Below are 27672 nucleotides of genomic sequence, written 5' to 3'. Positions count from 1 at the left end.
ACATCTGTTGTTGCCTGAGTTGTCAATGTTAGCCATTTTGACAGGTGTGAGGTGGTATCTCATTGTGGTTTTGATTTGTATTTCCCTGATGATGAGTGAAGTTGAGCATTTTTTCATGTGTCGGTTGGCCATCTGGATGTGTTCTTTGGAGAAGTGTCTATTCATGTCTTTTGCCCATTTCTTCACTGGATTATTTGTTTTTTGGGTGTTGAGTTTGAGAAGTTTTTTATAGATTTTGGATACTAACCCTTTATCTGATACGTCATTTGCAAATATCTTCTCCCATTCTGTCGGTTGCCTTTTAGTTTTGCTGATTGTTTCCTTCTTACAAAGGCATTACTCCCATTATGGGGGTCCCAATCTTATGACCTCATCTGAACCTAAGTGCCTCCCAAGGGCACCACCTTCAAATACTATCACTTTGGGAGAGGGTAGGGGGTTAATATATGAATTTGAGGGGGATACATTCAGTCCATACCACCCTGGTAGAGATCAGGTTTCCTATGGATGTGAGGCCTCATGCGCCCCCTTTAACTTGTCACTGAAGACTGAGGGTTTCCTTTGCCTTATTCCAGCAATGACTCATTATCTTAAGACAGATATTAAAGGCTCAGGATGACTTCTGATAAGGTTATACAAGTGCCCCCTCCCCTCTCCTCTCATCTTCTGTGCAGACAGCTGGGAACATGCTCTCCTTGGTGTTTGACCAGTGAACAAATCACTTTTCCTCCAAGGTGTCATCTCTGGAAGAAAAGCTATAGTCAAGATAGAAGGAACATGCATGCAGAGCATCCAGAGGTGAAGCAGAGCATGGGCTACATGCAATGGGTAACCTCTACGCCCACTGTTTTCGGCCTGGTGGGCCTGTGGATGCCCTTGGCATCAATGAGCGAGCCATCAGCCTTGGCAAATGTGGCAGGGAGCCGAAGCATACATGAGGGACCCAACTCTAAGAAATGAGCCTGGTACCAGGATCCTGGTACCAATTAAGTCAGTACCATTTTTAGGTTCCAAAAATTAGTCATAAGTTCACAGAGTTGCAACGAAAGACAATTTTTATTAAGCATTGGAACTGTGATTATTTCAGTACAAAGCGCCTGTGTTAATCTGATTGCAGCTTCCCACAGTTGGAATGCCATTCCCTTGGGTTTCCCAAACATGACTGTGGAGGAGATGCAGGGCCTGGTCATCAAGGCCAAGGCTTTGGCTTGTGGCTTAAGACAGAACAGATTCTTACTAGATTGCACACCATGCTGGAAAATGTTTCTTGGCAGAAAAAAGGTATTCTAACTTGCAGCCTCTGCAACATGCCTGCCCATGGTAGAATAGGTGTGTGTAAGGTCAAGCAGGGTAGGTGAGGACAGTGGTCTCCTGCTGTGGCCTGGCTACTGTCACATATTAGCACACTAGGGATCACAGGATGCTGCTGAAACACAACTTCCAAGAAACAGGTTGTGCTCAACAATCCCAAACAGAACTTATCAAGAAAGAAAAGAAAGTACCCACCCCATTCTTCAACCCCTACTCCAGGGGATTCTGTAAGCTTTGGAGTTCCCCTGGCCATGCAGGCCTCATTGGTCTGTCTGTCCCTCTTCTCTCAAGGTTCAGTATGAAAATCCCACTGGTGTTCATCCAAGCTGGACTGTTCTGCAGACATGAAATAGTTGATTTGGCCTGGTGTTAATTCATCATGGTCCTGGAAAGCCTCTGAATCTGGAGATCCCTGGCTTCCTACTTCAGTAGCTGGCACCTGCTAAGAAAAAGGGGGACAAGGTGAGAAGCTCCCTTTAGTTCAAGTCAGCAAGCTACTGAGAAATATCTCTTTGGAACACACGCCTACAAGGTGCTGCTAGAAAGTGCAGCTGGGGAAAACGGGGTTCCTCTCCACTCTCATGTTTCAACAGCATCTTGCCTGAAAGACCAGCAAAAGTAGCACTGGGCTCTCCCAAAGTTGTCTTAATGCCTAAGGCTACTGAGTTCTGTGTCTGGCCCTCCCTAGCCTAGCTTCTCTGCCAGTCATGGCTAGCTGAAGGCTTGGAAGGTCTCTTCCTGCCCTTACCCTTGGACCTTGCTATTACTCTGCTCAGACTAAGTAACTTCATTGCTAAGCCTCACTTACCAGTGAGGTACTTGGCCCACTTGAACAATGTGATGGTAAAGGTAACAACAACCCACTCCAAGTTGTATAGTGGGGACGAGGGGCAGACACAAAAGTGGTATTACAAAGAGTAGGCTGGGGGAGCCTTTTCTGTTCAAGGAGGAAGGATCCCTTGGGTTGGGTTTTGAGGGTGACGTAAGATTTAAAGAAGTGCAACCAAAGGGGTGGAAGAGAATACAGAAGAACAGACAGAACAGGGCTGGGCTATGGGAAGAAAGATGGATATGCTTGGGACTTGGGGACAGGGAGTACCCAGAGGACAGTGGAAATGAGTCAAGGCAGGGTGTGGGGAGCCCCTGAAGTCTTGTGGACAAGGAAGCTCCCACATGGTCCTGCCCTTGGCCATTCCACTGCATTCTCCCAACAACCTCCCAGGGGTCCTCCCTTCTCCACTTCCCTGGGATACCTGTTCAGCTTTGTCTCAGCTCTGCTTCTAAGGACCCATCCAGATGACAGTGCCTCAAAAGCAGACATGATTAAGGGTTTAACCAGAGTCTGGCTTGGTAACTCAACTACAGGGTCCACTGAGCATCTGGTCTCTTTGCATGAGAAGTCCCTCTCATGGATCAAATTTTCTGAGGACTGGCAGTCCAGTTGGTCCAGGTGTGTATGTGAAAATAATCACACTTTAGCCATTTAAAATAACCAAACTCCCTCATCCTGCCTTGGTCTACTGTTTTTTTCCTCTTCTTGTTCTTGATAGTTTTAAAAATCAGAGGTTAGACTCCATCAAGGTTTCTAAATCCAGAATCAAAACACCTTTATAAGTGCTTTTAGTCATATTGAGAATTTATGGTCCCAAGGGGCTTGCTGGGAGTGTACCTGGGAGCAAAATCCAATATGTGACTGTCATCTGGACCAGCTGCTAACACTGCCCTGGAAACATGACTATTACAGACAGTGCCCAAAGTGGGGTCTGTCCTGCCAAATATGGAGCACCCTGTGGATGAATACCAAGCACATTCCATAGAAGGACCCTTGTTTATTTTCAGTACAAGGAAACATACTCACACTAGGCTCTGGACTTTGTACGAGGGAACTAAAGATCCACAAGTTCAGAAAGGGGCCTGGCCTCTGGCAATGACTTCAGCATATGGCATGACTCACTTTGCCCAGGTAACATATGTTTAAGAAGTTTCCATGTGAGATTGCATTTAATATACATGAGGACAGTGCACTTTTTCATGGAACCCTGAAGAGAATCTTTTTACTCAGCAGTGCCTGCCACCACCATGTGAGTAACCACCCTCAAATTTACTGAGCTTTGAAGCCTGGATTTCACACAGATAGCATACTCCTGTTGTGTGTGCCTTTTGGGGAAAAGACCCAGCCTCCATACAGAACCCCTGACCTGGGCTGGGGAGGAGAGGAGAAAGGAATGGTATACCTGGGCCCAGGTGGCTTGGTCCTGCATAGTGGCCTGCTCACTGGAAGGATAAGTATTCACTTGGAAGTAAATGTGATACTGTGGATCTGGTGGCTGTTGCCAAAGTTGGATGTAATCCTGTGAGGTCTCCAGGGTGACTCAGTTTGAGTCAGAATTTATGGTAGACTCAGAAAAGCTGGTAGAGGAACCTGTCTCAGAGCTGGGACTATACAGCAGTGGCAGCAGATTGATGGGGGACCCCTGCTGGTCCTCAGGAAGAAAACTGAAAGAAACATGTTACAGTGACGTGGATCAGGGAACAATGATGACCCAGGAGCCATTGCCTTGCTCATCAGTAGGTGCTTATGGCACATTTCATTTTGGTGGCTAAATCAGGATTCACTGGTTTGCACTCTCACTTTGCCTGAGTAAGATTCCACTTGCCACATTAAAGTGAATGTAAAGATTGAGATTAATTAGTCTTTTGTCTCAAGTAGTTTTATTTGTTTTACTTGGACACTCCTGGCTCTCCCACATGCCTTAATGCAAGTTACTTTACCCACCCAAAGTCAGTGCCTTGTCCTTTGTCACTGAAGGAGCTGGTAGCTGAATGGGGGTGCCAGGCCAGTTCCTCATTGCAAGTCCAGCGCTCTCTCTAAAACACTATGTCTGGGGCTCTTGGGATAAATAGGGACTTCTGAATCTGTACTTTCCACAACTTCCTCAAGTGGATTCTGATCAGGCCAGTGCAAAACATGGCACTAACCCACCTACCCCACATATCAGGGTCACTGATCCTACAGGAAGGCCCAGAAGGAAATCTGGAGCTCTGGGAGGCCCACACAGAGAACTGGCATTCATTCAAAAATATTTATTGGGCATCAAGCATGTGCTATATACAACCCCTTCATTGCTGAGCAGAGCCTTCTCTTTCTGGAATTTGGGGCCACAGACTATCACTGAACAAAAAATGTGTTCATGTCCTCATACTGTCTCCAGGGCTTAGTCCTTCTGTGATGTTAGCTCTTTGGAATCCATTGGCCATCAAGCAAATGTTTCACGCCCACTTCTCTCCCACAGATTGTCAATTCATGGAGACCACTTCATCTGATCTGTTGTGATCACCAGATCCCAGTGAAGTGGGAGAAGAAAGCTGAGAGCCAGAAGTTATTCAGATATGGGCACTCAAGACTTCCCTATAGATACCCAGTGCCATGAGTCTGGGCTTGGGTGGATGAAGCCAAGAGATTTCGAGATTTGCATGCTAATTCCCTAGCTTGGGGGTGTACTCATCTAGGCCTTCTATTTTCATGGAGACTTCTCTGTTCCATCAATGCATGCTTGGCCACACACTGTGAACACAGAGGTAGGGAACCAGTGGCCACAGAGCAAGATGGGTGGGAGCATGCTGCTTTTGATGAGGGCACTTTTGGTGTCCTGTGGACAAGTCACTCATGGTTTTAGGCATGGCGTCCAGTCACGAGGGGAAAGCAGGGATCTTAGCCACTGCCACTGTCCCATGCAATTCTTCTCTCTGTCATCTTCGAGGCCCCCAAGGTTTTCATCTTGACAGTAGTCAGGGGGATGTTGTCCAGCCATTAACTGGACAGGAACAACGACGGGCTGGTTCTGCATAAATGTAACAAGGTCATCACAGAGGGGCACAGCCATGCAAGCCTGGTTTAGCAGGCGTATTTGCAGCATCTGGTTTCCCACAGGATCTGCTGCTACAGGTATTGTTACTGCCCCTGCACATGTTGCATCCAAAGGAAAGAGATGACAGTACCTCAGTGTCTGCAAGAGCCCCCCGGAGATTGCTGGAATGTTCCCCCTCTGTTCTCCTGAAGCAGAAGATGACTGGCCCTGCATCTCTGGGCTTGGTCTGGGTAACTATCTTACTTGTTTGCTAAGGCAATAGTTGCAGTCATGCTCTTGGCTAAATAAGCTACAATTCAGAACATATGTACATGTATGTGTGGATGTGTGTCCAGGTCTAGTTAGTCAAGATTTTTTTTTTTATCTCAGGTAAATGAACTGCAACCGAGTAGCCACTACACCCTCAGGAGAACCAGGTCAGCCCCAATTTTCATGAAAATCAAATCTCCTTTCAGCTACGTAGTTAAAACAGCCTTTCCCTACCTGGTTGGAGGCATCACAAGGCTCCTCAAGCTCCTCAGGGAATTTGAAATAGCGGTAAGATGAACCACAGGAAAGGCTGGTGTCCTTGAAATCTGGGAAGGGCCCCTCCATTTGCTCAGTGCGCAGTTTCTTGGGCACTGGCTCCAAATACTGGGGCTCAGGACAGTGAAGGTGGTGTGAGGTGGTTGGCTGCATCTGTAAGGACACAGTATCACAAAGGTCTTATTCAGGAGCCACACCTTTCCTCAGGGCATGGAGTGACAGTGCCTTCAGGCAGGCTCACAGGAAGCCCTGGTTGTATATAAGGCTGTCTGCCACTGCCAGAGCCCAGCTGGGCCCATCTCAGCCACTGCAGCCAAGAGACAAAGAGCAAAGCCAGATGTCACTGCTGAATACCACTCCAAATGTCCCATGCCATCCTGGAGCAGCTGCTGTCACTACTAGCAGGCCCTACTAACTCCTTGAAAGCTATCAAGGTCCCTTTCTCCTCTCCCTTCTGCCTCTTACTTACATGGAACTGGCCTCTGATCTGAAAGCTGGAATCCTCTGTTCTCCGAAGCTGCTCCTTCATCATTTCCAGTGCGTCTTGCAGGCTTCTGATCTCAGCCTGCAGCATCCGAGTCTTTTCTTCCAGCTGCTCCCTAAACTTCCTCATCAGCCCCAGCTCCCGTTTGTTGATGTACAATGCAATTGACGGTAGTGGTTCTAATAGCTGTGGGGAGGAATTGCTTGTGGTTCATAGATAGGGACACCAGGTTCTCCAAATCCTACCATATTGCTTTATTTCCAAGTTTGTAAAGACTGAGAATGTGAATGATGTCACTCCACTCCCAATTTCATTCGTTACTACAAAGTCTGAAGAAATGGTTACAGAATCCAGGATTTCTAGATCAGAAATGGATCATGGGAATCATTTAGTCAGATTTTTTGCCTCAAAACATAAAGCTATGGAATTGGCCCCAAAGTGTGAAGCAACCTGCCCGAAGTCCTTAGTGGAAGACTCAGAATGCAGTGAGTCATATCACAGATGAGGCATGTGGGAAACATCTATCAGATGCCCCTGTTGGCAATGTGGTAAGAGGAATGGTCAACTTGCACTTCCTTTGTTCCAGGTGCTCTTATAAGCACTACAAAGAAATCCACAGATCTGACCTTCACAATGTCCTCTAAAGTAAGTGCTGTCCATACAGTTATAGTACAGGTAACAGGGGCCTGAAACAGACCAGAGGAAGGACACATACAAATGAAGGGACATATTTGAGAGAATTTAATAAAGTGGACATGGCTTCTCAACTAGCTAGCTAAGGGGGCAGGAAAGAGGCGGGGTTCTTGGAAAAAAGCTATCTGTGAAAGCTATCGTTCGCCTGATCTGGGCTAGATATTGTGTGTATAAACAAGATGAGAGAGCCACAGTGTCAGTATTAATGACGAGAAAGTACATACGCATGCGACTACTAGAAAACAAAAACAAAAGTCTCTTCTGTGGCCTTCTATTCTATACTGTGGCCTTAAACCCCTTTATGGCTAATGGAAGCACACAGCTGAATTATTAAAGAGAGACAGAGGAAAATACATGCAAGTTGTTTTTCTCACTTGGAATAAAAAATCATATATGTATTTTTAAGCCATTGAAAATTGTCCAATTGTCCTTCTTTTGTTATATAGTATATAGATCTTCATATAAGAAATCAGGCATTCAGTACACCTGGGTGGTTCAGTCAGCTAAGCATCCAACTTTGACTCAGGTCATGATCTCATGGTTTGTGGGTTCTAGCCCCATGTTGGGCTCTGTGCTGACAGCTCAGAGTCTGGAGCCTGCTTCAGATTCTGTGTCTCCCTCTCTCTCACCACCCACCCCCCACCCCCCGCCACACATGCTCTAATTCTCTTTCAAAAATAAATAAATACTAAAAAAAAAAGAAAGCAGGCTTTCAATAAACAAATGAAATGAAATGAAATAAATAAAATAAAATAAAATAAAATAAAATAAAATAAAATAAAATAAAAAGTCTAAACTCAAGACTGGAAGCGACAAACCTTATAGGTTATCACATCCACACTCCAATTCTCCAAGCAAGAATCTTTTCTCTGCTGTCTTTGGTAGATGAGCTACCAAGCCTGTCTCAAACTTTTCTGTTGAAGGTGAGGAAGCTCACCACCTGGGGAGGTAACCTAACTCATCTAAGAAAGGCTTTCTTGAGAGGAATGGAAAGTTGCCAGTCCTGAGCTGCTAGCTCTCCACCCTAGTTTGATCCACTGGAGACTTGTCTTCCACTTCAGGAACATGATGGCTATGCAGCTACTTGGATCAGGCTGTCCTGTCCCTTCCCAGGCTCCCTTCTTCAATGCCTTCCACTGTGACTACCTCCCACTACTGACAATATGACATTTTTCAGCCTTCCTCCATCCTGTCTCCATCTTCTGGCTACATTCCAGCCTGTCAATCCATGGCACCCCAAAATAAGCCCAATAAGCCCATGTACCACATGCAGAACTTTATTATGCACACTCATTGCTGGTTATTTTGACTATTTTAAACAAATATTACATTGAAAGTTTAGTTATAAATTCATTCAAAGCAGAAGAGAAACGTCAACAGTGGAAGGGGAACCACAGCATTTTGGCATAATAAAGACATAAATAAGGACAAAATGGATTTATACAGAAATTTTCTTTTAAATTGTCCAAAAATTTTTCATAGCAGTCCAAAAATCCCTGCAAGGCAAGCAGACCATTTCAAGATGGAGAAACTGACATGCAGGGATGTGCCAAAGTCACTGCACACTGTCTTCTATCCCTCAGTTCTTCTCATTACAATAGGGAGTGACTCATCTTAGGCTTCATAATTTATGCACACAATTCCATGTAACAAACCATAAACTCATTACCTCGCCTGCCAATCCTGATATTAATAATCTTGTCTATTATAAAAGATGATTGTCCAAATCTGTCATTATGTACACAAATTTGAGGATAGAAGAGCAACAGAGTAGTTAATCCAAATGTATTGATTTGGCCTCAGACCATACATCAATGTTGACATTTGAAGGTTGGCTACATCTAACATTCTGAAAGGCATGCTTCTAACCTAACAAAAATTCCATTGGAGAAACCTAGCTTGTGGTGGGGAGGTGCTGCTATGGTAAGCAGGAAAGTCATCTTTCTTGGAGATGGTTAGCATCCCCTCACAGGTGATAAGGAACAGTGCTTTAAAGTACTGCCTTTCCCAAGGGAATTAAAATCAAAAGTGAACTATTGGGACCTCATCAAGATAAAAATCTTCTGTACAACAAAGGAAACAATCAATAAAACTAAAAGGCAACCGATGGAATGGGAAAAGATATTTGCAAATGACATATCGGATAAAAGGCTAGTATCTAAACTCTATAAAGAACTCACCAAACTCCACACCTGAAAAACAAATAATCCAGTGAAGAAATGGGTAGAAGACATGAATAGAAACTTTTCCAAAGAAGACATCCGGATGGCCAACAGACACATGAAAAGATGCTCAACGTCACTCCTCATCAGGGAAATACAAATCAAAACCACACTCAGATACCATTTCATGTCAGTCAGAGTGGCTAAAATGAACAAATCAGGAGACTATAGATGTTGGTGAGGATGTGGAGAGATGGGAACCCTCTTGCACTGCTGGTGGGAATGCAAAATGATGCAGCCACTCTGGAAAACAGTGTGGAGGTTCCTCAAAAAATGAAAAATAGAGCTACCCTATGACCCAGCAATGGCACTGCTAGAAATCTACCCAAAAGATACAGGAGTGCTGATGCATAGGGGCACATGTACCCCAATGCTTATAGCAGCACTTTCAACAATAGCCAAATTATGGAAAGAGCCCAAATGTCCATCGATGGATGAATGGATAAAGAAGATGTGGTTTATATATACAATGGAATACTACTTGGCAATGAAAAAGAATGAAATCTGGCCATTTGCAGCAATGTGGATGGAACTGGAGGGTATTATGCTAAGTGAAATAAGCCAGGCAGAGTAAGACAGATACCATATGTTTTCACTCATATGTGGATCTTGAGAAACATAACAGAAGACCAGGGGGGAGAGGAAGGGGGGAATAAAAGTTACAGAGAGGAAGGGAGGCAAACCATAAGAGACTCTTAAGGACTGAGAACAAACTAAGGGTAGATGGGGGTGGAGGATAGGGGAAAGTGGGTTATGGGCAGGGAGGAGGGCACTTGTTGGGATGAGCAATGGGTGTTGTATGAAAACCAACTTGACAATAAATTATATTTTAAGAATGTTTAAAAATAAAATAAAATAAAATGTAATAAAGTAAAATAAAATAAAATAAAATACTGTCTTTTCTTAGTGGATAACCTTCCCATTTGGCCCAAACTTTCTCTCAAGCACAAGGTGTCTTTGCATATTTCACATTAAGAAAGGAACGGAGATTTGGTTTTACTTAGAGAATCTTCAATCTCCCTATTTTCTAGGGTCTACTGGATTCTCAGCAGAATAGGAAAATCCAGTATGACAGAAATGGTGATACAGTTAAAAAAAAATAAGATGCTTTCTGCAAAATGAACCTGAGCACAAGAGTGGAAATTCAGGGTTTTGCAAGGTTAGTGGTCCAGACAAATACATGGAGCAAGACTCCCAGAGGTACCTCATCACTGATGCCACCAGCCACACTGAAGGATGAGAGGGCCTCCTGCTCCACCTGGTCTAGCTGGTCCTCCTCCTCCACCTCCTCCGCTCGTTCCACCTCTTCTTCTTTGTCTACTTGTTCCACCTCTTCCATCTCATCAATCTGACCCATCTTTTCTACCTCGTCCACCTGTTGCACCTCATCCATATCATCCACCTGTTCCACCTCAGGTTCAAATTCAGAGCTCTGCAAAGATGATGTAGCTGAAGAAGAAAGCACAGTGGCATTCATGACCAAGAAAGCAGAAGTACCAACATTATCAAAGATTTACTGATTTCTCTTTATTTCCCCTTTTAAGTCATAAAAACAGGAGTGTCCAGTTTTATTCTATGTTAAGGATCAGATGTGCCAGGTACCAGGAGTAAGTCAGAGCATTACTTAAAAATCTGTTCATATTTGATAAGGGGATGGAGAACCATCTATCATGCTAATGGTCAACAAAAGAAAGCTGGAGTAGCCATAACTTGTATCAGACAATTTAGGCTTCAAAATAGACTGTATCAGGAGATGCAGAAGGGCATTATATCATAATCAAGGGGTCTATCCACGAAGAAGACCTAACAATTGTAAACATTTATGTGCCAAATGTGGAAGCACCCAAATATATAAATCAATTAATCACAAACATAAAGAAACTCATCAATAGTAATACCATAATAGTAGGAGACTTCAACACCCCACTCACAACAATGGACAGATCATCCAATCAAAAAATCAACAAGGAAACAAGGGCTTTGAATGACACACTGGACCAGATGGACTTAACAGATATATTCAGAATATTTCATCCTAAAGCAGCAGAATATACATGGAACGCTCTCCAGAATAGACCACATACTGGAGCACAAATCAGCCCTAAGTAAGTACAAAAAGACCAAGATCATACCGTGCATATTTTCAGACCACAACGCTATGAAACTCAAAATCAACCACAAGAAAAAATCTGGAAAGGTAACAAATACTTGGAGACTGAAGATCATCCTACTGAAGAACGAATGGGCTAACCAAGAAGTTAAAGAGGAAATTAAAAAGTATGTGGAAGTCAATGAAAATGATAACACCACAACCCCAAACCTCTGGGATGCAGCAAAGGTGGTCATAAGAGGAAAGCATATAGCAATCCAGGCCTTCCTAAAGAAGGAAGAAAGAGCTCAGATACACAACCTAACCTTACACCTTAAGGAGCTGGAAAAAGAAGAGTAAATAAAACCCAAAACCAGCAGAAGACAGGAAATAATAAAGATTAGAGCAGAAATTAATGCTATCGAAACCAAAAAAAAACACAGTAGAACAGATTAATGAAACCAGAAGCTGGTTTTTCAAAGAATTAACAAAATTGATAAACCACTAGCCAGTTTGATCAAAAGGAAAAAGGAAAGGACCCAAATAAATAAAATCAATAATGAAAGAGGAGAGATCACAACCAACACAGCAGAAATAAAAACAATAAGAGAATATTATGAGCAATTATATGCCAATAAAATGGGCAATCTGGAAGAAATGAACAAATTCCTAGAAACATATACACTACCAAAATGGAAACAGGAAGATAGAAAATTTGAACAGACCCATAACCAGTAAGGAAATCGAATTAGTAATCAAAAATCTGCCAAAAAACAAGAGTCCAGGGCCAGATGGCTTTCCAGGGGAATTCTACCAAACATTTAAGGAAGAGTTAACACCTATTCTCTTGAAGCTGTTCCAAAAAAAAGACATGGAAGGAAAACTTCCAAACTCTTCCTATGAAGCCACCATTACCTTGATTCCAAAACCAGACAGAGACACCACTAAAAAGGAGAACTATAGACGAATTTCCCTGATGAACATGGATGCAAAAATCCTCCACAAGATATTAGCCAATTGGTTCCAACAATACATTAAAAAATTATTCACCACGACCAAGTGAGATTTATACCTGGGATGCAGGGCTGGTTCAATATCCACAAAACAATTAAGGTGATTCACCACATCAATAAAAGAAAGGACAAGAACCATACGATCCTCTCAATAGATGCAGAGAAAGCATTTGACAAAATACAGCATCCTTTCTTGATAAAAACCCTCAAGAAGGTAGGGAGAGAAGGAGCATACCTCGAGATCATAAAAGCCATGTATGAACAACCCAACACTAATATCATCCTCAATGGAAAAACTGAGAGCTTTCCCCCTAAGGTCAGGAACAAGACAGGGATGTCCACTCTCGCCACTGTTGTTCAACATACTATTGGAAGTCTTACCCTCTGCAACCAGACAACACAAAGAAATAAAAGGCATCCAAATTGGCCAGGAGGAGGTCAAACTTTCACTCTTAGCACATGACATGATACTCTATATGGAAAACCCAAAAGATTCCACCAAAGTACTGCTAGAATTGATTCATGAATTCAGCAAAGTTGCAGGATATAAAATCAATGCACAGAAATCAGATGCATTCCTATACACCAATAATGAAGTGACAGAGAAATCAAGGAATCGATCCCATTTATAGTCACACATACGCACACACAAAAACATAAAATACGTAGGAATAAATCTAACCAAACAGGTGAAAAATCTATACACTGAAAACTATAGAAAGGTTATGAAAGAAATTGAAGAAGACACAAAAAAGAAAAAATAGAAAAAGATTCCATGCTCCTGGATACGAAGAACAAATATTGTTAAAATGTCGATACTACCCAAAGCAATCTACATATTCAATGCAATCCCTATCAAAATAACACCAGCATTCTTCACAGAGGTAGAATAAACAATCCTAAAATTTGTATGGAACCAGAAAAGACCCCGAATAGCCAAAGCAAACTTGAAAAAGAAAACGAAAGCAGGAGGCATCACAATCCCAGACTTCAAGCTATAGTGCAAAGCTGTAATCATCAAGACAGTATGGTACTGCCACAAGAACAGACACTCAGATCAATGGAACAGAATAGAGAACCCAGAAATGGACCCACAAACATATGCCAACTAATCTTTGACAAAGCAGGAATGAATATCCAATGGAATAAAGACAGTCTCTTCAGCAAGTGGTGCTGGGAAAACTGCACAGCGACATGCAGAAGAATGAACCTGGATCACTTTCTTACCCCATACACAAAAACAAACTCAAAATGGATGAAAGACCTCAATGTAAGACAGGAAGCCATCAAAATCCTCAAGGAGAAAGCAGGCAAAAACCTCTTTGATCTTGGCCACAGCGACTTCTTACTCAACACGTCTCTGGAGGCAAGGGAAACAAAAGCAAAAAATGAACTACTGGGACCTTATCAAAATAAAAAGCTTCTGCACAGCGAAGGAAACAATCAGCAAAACTAAAAGGCAACCGACAGAATGGGAGAAGATATTTGCAAATGACATATCAGATAAAGGGTTAGTATCCAAAATCTATAAAAAACTCCTCAAACTCAACACCCAAAAAACAAATAATCCAGTGAAGAAATGGGCAAAGACATGAATAGACACTTCTCCAAAGAACACATCCAGATGGCCAACCGACACATGAAAAAATGCTCAACTTCACTCATCATCAGGGAAATACAAATCAAAACCACAATGAGATACCACCTCACACCTGTCAGAATGGCTAACATTGACAACTCAGGCAACAACAGATGTTGGCAAGGATGTGGAGAAAGAGTATCTCTTTTGCATTGTTGGTGGCAATGCAAGCTGGTGCAGCCACTCTGGAAAACAGCATGGAGGTTCCTCAAAAAACTAAAAATAGAACTACCCTACGACCCAGCAATCACACTACTAGGCATTTATCCAAGGGATACAGGTGTGCTGTTTTGAAGGGACACATGCACCCTCATGTTTATAGCAGCACTATCAACAATAGCCAAAGTATGGGAAGAGCCCAAATGTCCATTGATGGATGCATGGATAAAGAAGATGTAGTATATATATACAATGGAGTATTACTTGGCGATCAAAAAGAATGAAATCTTGCCATTTGCAACTACATGGATGGAACTGGAGGGCATTATGCTAATTGAAACTAGAGAAAGACAAAAAGCATATGACTTCACTCATATGAGGACTTTAAGAGACAAAACAGATGAATATAAGGGAAGGGAAAAAATAATATAAAAACAGGGAGGGGGGACAAAACAGAAGAGACCCATAAATATGGAGAACAAACTGAGGGTTACAGGAGGGGTGTGGGAGGGGGGATGGGCTAAATGGGTAAGGGGCACTAAGGAATCTACTCCTGAAATCATTGTTGCACTAGATGCTAATTTGGATGTAAATTAAAAAAATAATAATAAAACAAGTTAAAATTTAAAAAAAAACAAAAAAAATCTGTTCATATTTGAAAATAAATAAAAAGGAAGTAGTGTCTGACTTTTCCTCTACCCACCCATGCATAAGTGGGTAGGTACCCAAACCATTCGTGTTGAGTGTCTTTTCATTATAAAAATTTTTTTGGCTATGCTTCTGAAAATTCGTACCTTCTAACTGATAATACCAAATTAAACGTAATGAAAAAAGATTCTCCTTCAACAGCCCCAAAAGCAAAGTGGAGAATATTATTTGAAGAATGAAAACTGGCAGTCATTTTGGAATATAGTTTGGCAGTTTCTTTTACACACATTTTCCATATGACCCAGCTGTCCCACTCCTAGGAATTTAATGAAGTCAATTGAACATTTGTATTCCCACAAAAAAACCCTCTATGCAAATGTTTATAGTAGTTTTACTTATAATCACTGAAAACGTGGAAATAACCCAGATGTCTTTCTGCAGATTAATGGATTTTTAAACAAATAACTGTGGTGCATGCATAAGATGCAGTACTACTAAGCAAGGAAAGAGGAATGAACCATTGATTCATGAAACATGGATGAATCTTATATGCATTTTGTTAACAAAGCCAGAACAAAAAGGTAAGGCACTATATGATTCCATTTACAGGACATTCTGGAAAAAGGAAAACAGAGAAGGAATACAGATCAATGGTTGCCAGAGGAGGAGGACAGAGCTGGAGTTCAAAGAGACAACACTAAGGAATTTGGGGATGACAGAACTGTTCTGTTTGGTAATGTGGTAGCAGATACAGGACTCCTTGCCTTTGTCAAACTCATAGAAGCATATATCTCAAAGAGTGTGTGCAAATTTAAAACTAAATTTGCTCTTATATGTTTTAGAAATCACAATCATGGGTTCATGGTCTTCCCCCTCTCTAAATCAATTTTTTAAAGGACTTTTTAAACAAAGTTTGAAATTGGCAGCAATAATGTCAAAGTCATTAATTAGAATATTTTAAAAATATATGTATTAGTTCTATATGTGAAGATTCCCAAATTCAAATACTCTATGCTAAGCTCAGCAAATTAGACATGATCCGTATTATGCATCCAGCACTGCTTTAAGTTTTGTACTTTTTATACAATTATATTTATGAAATTTCTTTAATACCAAAACTTACATTATAAATATTACTGTTTCTGAGAGACTATCCTTTTTGGTCTTTACTAAAAGTTCTTCTTATAGTACATTTTTTTAAAAACAAGAGGTTTCTTTGGATTGCAATCCCTATGGCACAGTCTTCACTAAGACTTCATAAGAGATAAGATGCTACTCCTCCAAGGACTGGGATCTAGCACAAATCTTTAGAATATTAAATTTTAATGGGACAGAATAATACCATTCTCCAGCACTCAAACCACTGATGAGATACTCACTTTCACTGCTCTCAAATCATCATCTCAAAAAACTTACAGAAGATGAAGAAAGTTCACTCTTGAGATTTCACACCATTATAAACAGAACACTCTCTTCCTTTGAAAAGCCATAACTACCCTGTGGGCCACTGTTTTTCTTCTGATAATCTCCATCCAAGTGTCCAAATGTACCTACCTGATGATTCCGGTATGCTTTCCATGGAAGATATGCTGGAGTCATAACATGTAGCAGACTCTATCCCACTTTCATGAACAGATTCCTGCAGTCCATATTGCTTGACTGTTATAAGATCAACTTGATCCTGGGAATTTCCAAAAGAGAAGATGACATTTCAATTTGGAGAAAGAGATATACAAACAATAGGAAACACAGGCAGAACACAAACTTGGATGCATTTCACATCACAATTTCCAACCTTGCTTCTATCAATTAAATACCTAAACAAAACCATCATTAAACATGTTCTTGAAAAACACTGCTGGAAGGTAATAACGAGCAGAGATTATGGGTGCAACATGCTATACATTGTCAAAACTGAGAAAATAAACACAGTACAGATGTGCTTAAAGCACAAGCATAAGAGAAATGTGTGCCATCAAAGACCATGGCAAAAAAAATACACACCTCTCAGAGGTGTTGGTAGGATGCTGATGTGACTGTGGGAGAAGGGCACCACCACCACTAGCAGGGCCATTTCTCCAGAGGTCCTGCACATGCAGCCTGTACTGACTGCAAGGAAAGGTCAGTTGAGGCTGCTTAATGACTACTTCTAATCTGCATTTAAACCATGAAGTAGGCTTAAATGCACATTACACTTGGAAGTATTATTAGCAAAAACATCTTTACTCTGTGTACTAGTAGCACAGAGATGGAAATGGCCCTGGAGAGCTTCTAGTGCAACCTCCCCATTTGATAGTGTCAAAGAGGAGAAGGTCATACAGCAAGTTAGTAGCAGAGTGAGAGGTAGAATCCAATGACTCCTTGGCACAAGAACAGACACTCAGATCAATGGAACAGAATAGAGAACCCAGAAATGGACCCACAAATGTATGGCCAACTAATCTTTGACAAAGCAGGAATGAATATCCAATGGAATAAAGACAGTCTCTTCAGCAAGTGGTGCTGGGAAAACTGGACAGCGACATGCAGAAGAATGAACCTGGACCACTTTCTTACCCCATACACAAAAACAAACTCAAAATGGATGAAAGACCTCAATGTAAGACAGGAAGCCATCAAAATCCTCGAGGAGAAAGCAGGCAAAAACCTCTTTGATCTTGGCCACAGCAACTTCTTACTCAACACGTCTCCAGAGGCAAGGGAAACAAAAGCAAAAAATGAACTACTGGGACCTCATCAAAATAAAAAGCTTCTGCACAGCGAAGGAAACAATCAGCAAAACTAAAAGGCAACCAACAGAATGGGAGAAGATATTTGCAAATGACATATCAGATAAAGGGTTAGTATCCAAAATCTATAAAAAAACTTCTCAAACTCAACACCCAAAAAACAAATAATCCAGTGAAGAAATGGGCAAAAGACATGAATAGACACTTCTCCAAAGAACACATCCAGATGGCCAACCGACACATGAAAAAATGCTCAACTTCACTCATCATCAGGGAAATACAAATCAAAACCACAATGAGATGCCACTTCACACCTGTCAGAATGGCTAACATTGACAACTCAGGCAACAACAGATGTTGGCAAGGATGCGGAGAAAGAGGATCTCTTTTGCATTGTTGGTGGCAATGCAAGCTGGTGCAGCCACTCTGGAAAACAGCATGGAGGTTCCTCAAAAAACTAAAAATAGAACTACCCTACGACCCAGCAATCACACTACTAGGCATTTATGCAAGGGATACAGGTGTGCTGTTTTGAAGGGACACATGCACCCTCATGTTTATAGCAGCACTATCAACAATAGCCAAAGTATGGGAAGAGCCCAAATGTCCATTGATGGGTGCATGGATAAAGAAGATGTAGTATATATAAACAATGGAGTATTGGCGATCAAAAAGAATGAAATCTTGCCATTTGCAACTACTTGAATGGAACTGGAGGGCATTATGCTAAGTGAAATTAGTCAGTCAGAGAAAGACAAAAAGCATATGACTTCACTCATATGAGGACTTTAAGAGACAAAACAGATGAACATAAGGGAAGGGAAACAAAAATAATATAAAAACAGGGAGGGGGACAAAACAGAAGAGACTCATAAATATGGAGAAAAAACTGAGGGCTACTAGAGGGGTTGTGGGAGGGGGGATGGGCTAAATGCGTAAGGGGCACTAAGGAATCTACTCCTGAAATCATTGTTGCACTATATGCTAATTTGGATGTAAATTTAAAAAAATAAAAAATTAAATTAAAAAAAATAAGGGGAATATAAGATCCGCCTCAAAAAAAAATTAAAGAAAAAGGAGGATCTTTTCCCAATACTTTGTTCTATAATTAAAAAAACCACGTCCCTGTAGTAGGTTGAATAATGGCCCCCAAAGATATCAAGATCCTAGTCCTTGAAACTTGTAAATGTAATCTTATTTGGAAATATGATCTTTGCATATGTAATCAAGTCAAAATGAGATTATACTAGATTAGAGAAGGCCCTAAATCCAGTTTTACTGGTATCCCTATAAGAAGAGGACATTTGCACAGGAGTTTCTCAAAACACTTGGAAACTAAAAAACACATGCTAATTAAACACCACACTTCGAAATAATCATAAAGGAAATCTCAAAGAAAATGAAAGAAGTACATTGAGCTGAATGCAAGATATGAAAACTTGTGGGGCTTAGCTGGAGCACTTAGAGGGAGATGTATAGCGCTGATTGCACATGTTGGAAATGACAAAGAGTCTCAGTAATCTAAGCTCCTACCTAAAGAACCTAGAAAAAGAAGAGCAAAATAAACCCAAATCAAATAGAAAGAAGGAAATTATATAAGAGCAGAGATCAATGAAATTGAAAATAGACAAGAAAATCAATGAAACAAAGAGCTTGAGCTTTGAAAGTTCAATAAAATTGATAACTCTCTACCAAGACTATTAAAATTAAAAAGAGGACACAACCTATATCAAGAAGGAAACAGAGGCTATCACTTACAGACCAAGCAGTCATCAATATGATAATAAGAGAACACTATAAACAATTGTACACACAAATTTCACGACTTAGATGAAATGGACCAATTTCTCAAAAAAACAAACCACTATGTTCATCCAATATGAAATAAATAATTTGAGTAGTCCTTTATTAAAGTAATTGAATTTGTAATGAAAAACTTCCCCCGAAAGAAATCTGGAAGCCCAGATGGTTGCACTGGAGAATTATAACCATTTAAAGAAGAATTAATACTGGGGCACCTGGGTGACCCAGTTGGTTAAACGTCCAACTTTTGATCTCATTTCAGGTGATGGTGATCTCAAGGTTCCTGATATTGATCCCCACAACAGGCTCTAGGCTGAACAGCACGGAGCCTGCTTGGGATTCTCTCTCTCCTTCTCTCTCTGCCCCTCCCCTGCTTGCACATTTTCTCTAAATAAATAAATAAATAAATAAATAAATAAATAAACTTAAAAAAATTTAAAAACAAGAATCCAATGACTCCAAGCCCAGCGCTCTTTTAAGCCATTTCCTTAAATGGCTTAAATGCATTTAAGCTGCATACATTATATTCCTATTTTAGTGATCCACTTCAACTTCCTTAATAACTGGGTCCTTTTTGAACAGTCTGCAGCCCACTGCTCATATGAAATGTAAGTGCCTAGGTTAGCAGTGGAATAGCAGTGGAATCTGCTGAAAATTTTAGTGTTTGGGTTTTTTTGTTTTGTTTTGTTTTGTTATTTGGTTGTTGTTGTTGTTTTTGGACTGGATTAAGACAGAGTTCTATGCCAATTTTTCTATAAGGAACCTGCTTGTTGAAACACACTGATCCAGATCAAATCCCAGCATTTGAAATTCAGGAAATTGTACAACCTCCCTGTTCAAGGGAAGTGTGTTTTGTACTCCTTAACATAAGCAACATGTTGCTGGGGATGTGACAATCTTTTCAATATTTAGAAAGATATGCTGGTGGGTGGTATTCACTGAGATGCGATATGACCTTTCTTTCCCTGTCCTCTTCCTTCTGCTTTTAATCACAGTCATATATCAATTTAATCACTAGCTTTCTGCTACCTGGATGGGTTTCAATAGAAATGTGGATACTTGGGTGTTAAGATGTCCATTTTTGTGTGTTCATATATTTTATTTAGTCTATCAATATAAAGTCACTGAACTCAAACTTAAAATGACAGAATCATGTGCAGCAATGGTAACTGGCCTGGAAAAAAACAAAGCAAAAAACGATTTTAGAAGCAAAAAGATACCAGTGAAGGGGAGCAGATGTGTCACCTGTAGTAAGCTGTGGCAACTGTAGGGCTCATTTGATTGTTTCCCATCTCTTAAGAGTCCCTGTCCTTTGTTGCCTGATGAACACTATCCTGAAAACTGTTATTTCATACATTTTGTCATTTGGGGCAGGAACGTTAAATCTAGTCCCAAGCACTCCATCTTCATTAGAAGCAGAAGTTTTTCAATTCCATGGAATACTAGACAGTTATTGAAATAATTATAATTAGGATTAGAGAAAGATGAAACAGGGTTACAAGTGAAAGCCAAAGCTGTGGAGTAGCATGTAAACTATCATTATCACTAAGTGAAAAACACATATGCTGGTAGACTAAGACTGAATGGGAATAAGCAAAGTAAATAGCAATTGTGCCATGGTGGTGGGATTATGGGTTTCTTTAAAAAATGTACCTTTAAATGCTATAATTACTTAGGTCTTATAAGTTTTATAAAGTGAGAATTTTTAAATCCAGCTTTCCTCAAAACACACTAAGTTCCTCAGAACACAGTAAGTCGAAGGACTCTGGATTGTTCACACATTACACACTGCAGGTCCTGGGTAAATATCTGTTGACTGACTGATGAGGCAAGGCTGTCAACTGCATAGATGCCAGACTGATAGCCAGAGCTATATGGATGTCTTGGCCTCTTTTCCTAGCATAATTGCAATTAGTTTGCATGTAAACAGAACACTGCTCTGTTTAAATTAGCCTTTTTCTATGTAATTTCCTCCATTTCATACTTTCTTGAACAGAATGTTAGGTTAAGCAGAGGTATTGTGTTCAGAAAGTTTTACCTACGTACAAGTAGCTTGTTATCCTTCAAGGTTCTTCTGACTCGTCTAAGAATTAAATTTACATCAGACAGATTAACAGGAGAAAATTAAACACGGATATATCTTACATACATACATAGGAGAGACCCAGGAAAACTGAGTGATTCCCCAAGATGACTGAAGCCATCATCTTAAATACCATCTCCAGCTAAAGACAAAAGAAGATGCTGGGACTGGGGGAGTCAGTTATAGGAAGTGAGCAGGAAAAGCACAGTAATAAGGGTAAGAGTCTTGTGCAGATCTAAATGGTCGTTTACTCCATTGATGAGTTTCTAGTGATTTAGACTCTTCCTCCTCTTCCTGGTACAAGGAGGGAGACACCCTTACAAATGGAGATTTCCCTTATAAATGTAAATGTCTCTTACAAAAGGGTAACTTCTACTTAATTTTCTGAGCTTCCCCTGTGTTTGCACTTTCTTAAAAATATTCAGCCTAAAATAATCCTTATGCCAGAGACATATTTTGGAATGGTAAATTCTCCTCCCCTACAATGAGCAATAGTTGGAAAATGCACTCCAAAATCAGCACTTTATATTTAAAATATGTGCTCACAGTATCTCCCATGTTACAGAAAAGCTTAAATAGTAAAATGACTTGCTGTCTGCATAGTCCCAGAAACACACAAATCCTTTCAGACAAAATCACATACAGGCCTGAAAACCAAAGTGAGAGTCCACCCATCCAGCCTATCTATACTGCTCTTGGAATCCCTTTACTGTACATTTGAAGAATGCTATAAAAATAATACAGTGCTGTGACATACAATATTCGTTTGTGCATCTAATATTTATAAGTTCCTACTACGTGAACAAGGTAAGCCTTGTTCAAGATATTTGGGGATATGCTGATAAACAAGACAGTCCTGCTTTCATAGAAGCCTCATTCTATTGCAGGGATACCAAAAATACGCTGATAAATGAGGTTCCTTTGAACATTCCTTCGTCACATTCAGATGAGAAAGCCTGGCAGATGACCACTCCTCTTTTACTGATGGGGAGATGGAGACTTTCCATGGGAAAATAACTTTCTCCAGGTCACAAAATTGGTACATGGCAGAATCAATCAGGAATTGACCCTTATCTTCTGAAGCCTAGGCCATTTTTCTCTCTGAAGCACAACCACCACTGCAGTGATCCAGCCAAGGAGCTGTGCCATGGGCACCCATGGAGTGGCAGGTAAGGTGGAACACCATCCACAGGGAAGGCTTTCTGGTAGGCTTTTTCTGTTCTATGCCTTTTTTTCTTGCAGTTTGACCTTATCTGCCAGACTACAGTTTCAGATCACTGAGAGCAGGTCCAGATTTCATATTTCTATTAATGTGCATCCCTAAGATTCTCTCTAATAAATATTTCTATTAATGTGCATCCCTAAGATTCTCTCTAGTAACATCTGGTGAATGGATAAATGAACGACACATTCAGTGGCTTAGGAAAAAGATGGGGACAATCTAGGCTAATTAGGAGCTGGATGCTGCCCATGATGGGATGATGCAGTCTCATGAGCCTACTCACATTATTTTTGAAATGTACTCACAAGTCTAAAAGATCTTGAGCAATGGCATAGAGCTTAGCTTATTTTTTAAAGGTACTACAAGGACCATCCTAAGTGCTGGGGGCCAAGGGCAGGCTGCCCCAAGATGGGCCAGCTTGACATGAAGACTATTTTGAGTTAAAAAGCAATCAAAATCCAGCAGATTCAGGAAAAACTCTTTACCTCCTTGACAACTGTTTAGAAAAATTAGATAGAGGCCCTGCTCCAGAAAGAGCTATCTCCATAGATAACTACAGTATACCACAGAAAGAGAGCTATCTCCATAGATAACTACAGTATACCATGAGCTAGGGATGGGGTATAGGGAGGAACCTAGCAATGCCTGTTTGATCAAAGTCCTCTGTGTGTCCCATTGTTTCTGAGTGGCCCAGAAAATATTTGTTTACCAAACATTTACTCTTTTTCATTCTTCTTAAGGATTTCATTCCTTCCCTTTGAAGTCCCAGATCCCCACCCCCTTTTCCTTAGTTCATATGACATATATACCTCATTTTGCTTGACTTCTTTGAAGTTTCCATGTCTGTGTGGGTTCCCTGTATGTACATTCATAAATTTGATTCTCTTCCATTAATCTGTCTCATGTTTATTTGATTCTTAGTCTGGTTAGAAGGACCCTGAAGGGGACAAGACCTTATGGCTTCCCAACACAAGTACAGTGGTTGCTGGCTCCCAATAAGAAATGGCTACAAAATGGCAGCTGTGGAACACCACTCAAGTGCTATGCCTAGATGGGATACTTCTCAAAATTAAAGTCTTTTTTATGTTGGCAACATACATTAACTAAAGAATCAATGTTACAAGGATAAGGATCCATCCATTTGCCCTACGGCTCTCTTATGTACGTACATCTGAGGCAGGAGCAGCAGGTTCAGCACACAGGGATTCCATTCTAGAAATTCTTATTTGGCCTTGAACACTTCTATAAAGAGATGAAAAAAGAAATGGTATGCACATCTTATTTTCCATTTAAATCTAAATTTTCTATTACACAGTAAAAATAAGGTTCAAAACCGAACAAATATCTATTTTTCTTAATATATAACATCATCAATCTTTGAGGTGCTGTTATTCCTACAGAGAAAGTTGCTCTGCACAGTATCTATAAAATAAATCATCTGGACCCTCATTAGAATGAAGTTTGTTTCGGGTTTCAATGCCTCTGGTTAACAGTGGTGAGCAAAAGCAAGCTAAAAAACAAAACAAAACAAAACCCGCCAACGTGTATGAGTGAATCTTGATTTTTAAACCAACTGCAATTACAAAAAGAAATGCCTTCAGGCCAAATTTAATTTTGTTTCCTGTAATTAGAGAAACTCTGCATTCTTTGGCTCATTAACAATTCATTTCTGTCAAAATTAGAATTTCGATGCCCAAGGTGAGAATGCAGCTTCCTGGCACTGAAGTCTAAGTACTAGTTTATTTTTTAACAAATGAGTGGACGGTAAGAGAGAAGGGGAGGGGGAGGAGAGAATATGAGTGAATGAGAATCTGGGTTTTAATATTGAAATTACTTTTTCAGCCTTAAAAATTTCCTGAGGATCTGTTATAGAAATGTATTTTGTTTTCAAGAGTTTTTCTTTTACAGGCCCCATCACTCCACAAAATGAGAAACTGGAGTCTGATAACAGGTAATGATAAAAAGTATGTCCTTAGAATAGCAACGCAGTGACAAAATGGTACCTGTGAAACCCTCTCAATTTATTCAAAAGACAAGAAATTAACAGAATAACTGGATTTTTCTGCAAGGTTTCAAAAAGTCAATACTGATCCAATGGCTAAAATTTTTCCACTCATATTTCACAGGACCCAGCAAAAAAATCAATTTACTTACATCATTTATTTTTAATGGTAGAAAACTAAGAAAAGTTTGAAAAAAATATATTTTGGATATCAAAATATATACCACTTAGGAAGTACTGATTTAAATTGCATAAAACAACTACTTAATGAGTAAATTCAGTCATATGATGGGGCTATAAAATACTTACTATGTATTTCTTAATGGCTTGACTTTCAGCATCAAGTCACATAGAGTTACTTACAAATTTGCCCTGACATCATTTAAAAGTAAAATTCCTAGAAGATTATCATCTATATTTTTAAATTTTTTTCAGTCTTTGACCAAATTTATAAGCCAGTTTACTCTAACTGAATGTTTTCTTTGTAACTGTGGGTACTTCTTCAAGGTTGTTCACTTTCTGCTCTTTATTTATATTATCTCCTTGCACACTGCATTTTGTCTCTTGGCTTCAACTAGGAGCAACTCTGACATCTGCATCTCAAGCTATCTCCCTTATAGACCCAAATATCCAACTGCCTTTAGGACATGCAGTCTGGATGTCTAACATTAGACACCTTAACCCCAGGTGGTCCAATTAGACTACTCTTCCTCTTCCTCATCCTCCTTCTTATCCTCCAGTGTCTCCTCTATTGGTGACAATAGCCACCCTCTACCAGTCACTCAAGACTAAAACCTCCAGTCATCTTTGACTCATTCTCTGTCTTCTGTATGAAAGTTTGTTACTAACTTTCTGTCCACTTTTTCTACTTGACAATTTCTTGAAGGCAGTGCACATACATTGAACCTCTTGCATTCTTAGCACCTAGCACAATGCAGAGCACTTACTAGGTGCTTAATGAATATTTTCTGAGTGAATAAAGAAATAAACAATCTGAGTAGCGAACTCAGTTGAAATAATTGCACATTCCCCACCCCAGATCTGCTTGGCTTGAAGCAATTACTTTCAAGAACAAACTGAGGCTTCCATCTGTTCCTTAAAAGCAATTAAAGGCCACTATATTGGCTTCTAAATAGTATCTTTTTTAATTTTGAGAGAATGATCACGTGAGCAGGGAAGAGGGTCAGAGGAGAGGGTCAGGGGAGAGAGAGAGAGAGGGAGAGAGAGAGAGAGAGAGAGAGAGAGAGAGAGAGAGAGAGAGAATCCCAAGCAGGCTCCATGCTCAGCACAGAGCTCAACATAGGGCTCAATTCCATGACCCTGGGATCGTGAACTGAGCTGAAATCAAGAGTGGGATGCTCAACAAACTGAGCCACTCAGGCTCCCCAACAGTAAATATCTTTATATGTGAGACAAACAGCATGTGAATGAATATATTGCTGCACTGTCCAATATGGCAGCCATTTACCACATGTGGCTCAATTGAAATCAAAATTAAAGAAAATTTAAAATTTATGCCTTCAGTCACAGCACCACATTTCCAGTGTGCAGTAGGCACATGTGACTAATGGCTATGGTATTACAGAATATTAAACAGCATTTCTATTATGACAAAAAGTTCTATTGGACAGTGCTATATCAAAGGATGCAGTGAGTTATACTGGACAAGACACTGACTTTGACAACAAAACGTCATGAGGTGATTATGATTTGCTTTAAGTCCACTGGCTTGGATATCAAGAATATAATAGTTTTCCAAATTCTTCCATGAATGTATATTTCACACTTCTCTCTACATCAGTATAGATGGCAAATTTCTGACTTATAATCAGAATGTAAAAGTTACACATAAGCACATACATTGCTTTAAAAAAAAAGCATTAAGGAATATTTCATACCTAACTAGTCTGTACATGTAAATAGTGAATTCAGGCTCAGGATAGGAGGCATAACAGAGGGTTTGTAGCCATAAAACACTGCTGGCCTTTGGTTAGGCGCAGTTAATATAAACAGAACTTTCATTTTTCAAATCATATCAGTTAATTTTCAAAAGGAAAGAAAATGATCAAAGAACACTCTGCTAGATGTATTTACATGGAAAAAATACTTTCTAATATTATGAAGAAAAGTACCTCTGTATCATTATGTAAAACCTCAAAATGTTATTCCTAAATTGGGCCCTTAATGTTTCTTTTTCTACTTTAAATCTTTACCAAGGTTTTATGTTCATTGCTAAAGAACTCAATGCTACTGAATTACTTTAATGGAAGGTTGTTCTTGGCTCAAAAAAATCTACTTCTACTTACTATATAAATGAAACTATAGATATGAAAAACATGTCCAATGAATATTGTCCTTTCATAAATCAATGCAGTATAAACTAAGGTGGGTTTTGAACAGTTGTGGCAGACAGGAAAACTGATGACAGTAAAATATAATCTTAAATGTCTCTCCTTTAACTTAACAGCTGAGATGATTTAATATGAAGTGATGGAAGAAAGCAAAACCAGGTTTCCCTTCTTGGTTGCAGGCTGTGACCAAAGTTTAAGAAAATAATTTTCAAGGTTACTTTAACAAAAGCTAGTCCATAGGTTCATAGAAGAAACCCACTATCACTCCCTGTCTGAAATGGGAAATCTTAGGTCAAGGTGCAGGCAGCCACTTTTGCTTCAGGCCCAACTGCATCTCAGCCATCCTTGACAACTGGATTGGAACTGGCATCACCAGAGACTACCTCTTCCCAAGTCACTATACTTTAGTTGGTTCCCTAGGCATTATGCCTGGCACAGCCTCCTATTTTTCCCATTTCCCTATTTTCACCATTGTGTCCAACATTCCAGAGCTGCCAGGTGACAGAATTTGAGGTTGCACAGACTTGGGCTCAAACCTTAGCTTATACTTCCTAACTTTGAGTCTTAGAGCAAGTATTTTAACTTCCCTGAGCCCCAGCTTCTGAATCTTTAAAGTGAGACTCATAGTATGTACCTTGTATCATTCTTGTAAAGATAAATTAACATTTAGACAAAGTGCTTTGTAATCTGTACAGTCCAACGTGATCATCTCAAATGCCCTCATTAGTCATTCTCCCTTTGATTGCTCCATTCCTTTAAGTTCTTCTCCACTTAAATATATGATTTAGGATGTATAAGACTGTAATTTGCTCTAAAATGGTTCTTTTGTG

General features: G+C 40.1%; 1 protein-coding gene across 4 annotated transcripts in view; it reads right to left on the bottom strand.

Annotated features, from left to right (window-relative positions):
* Positions 1 to 1037: 1037 nt before the first annotated feature.
* The window catches only part of PASD1 (PAS domain containing repressor 1), a 104875-nt gene continuing 78240 nt past the window's right edge, over positions 1038 to 27672 (bottom strand). For 2 of the 4 annotated variants that reach the window (XM_058712905.1, XM_058712906.1), the window contains 6 exons: positions 23659 to 23731; positions 16207 to 16333; positions 10309 to 10553; positions 6175 to 6375; positions 5664 to 5858; positions 1038 to 1753 (listed from right to left, as the gene is read on the bottom strand). In XM_058712905.1, coding sequence (XP_058568888.1) covers positions 1598 to 1753; positions 5664 to 5858; positions 6175 to 6375; positions 10309 to 10553; positions 16207 to 16333; positions 23659 to 23731 — 997 coding nt within the window. In that variant the 3' untranslated portion in view covers positions 1038 to 1597. The remainder of the gene's footprint in view (positions 1754 to 5663; positions 5859 to 6174; positions 6376 to 10308; positions 10554 to 16206; positions 16334 to 23658; positions 23732 to 27672) is intronic. The other 2 variants (XM_058712907.1, XM_058712908.1) reach the window with 2 other exon arrangements.

The sequence above is a fragment of the Neofelis nebulosa genome, chromosome X (genome assembly GCF_028018385.1).
Source record: "Neofelis nebulosa isolate mNeoNeb1 chromosome X, mNeoNeb1.pri, whole genome shotgun sequence".
Classification (NCBI taxonomy): Eukaryota; Metazoa; Chordata; class Mammalia; order Carnivora; family Felidae; genus Neofelis; species Neofelis nebulosa.
This window is presented reverse-complemented; position numbering and strand designations above follow the sequence as displayed.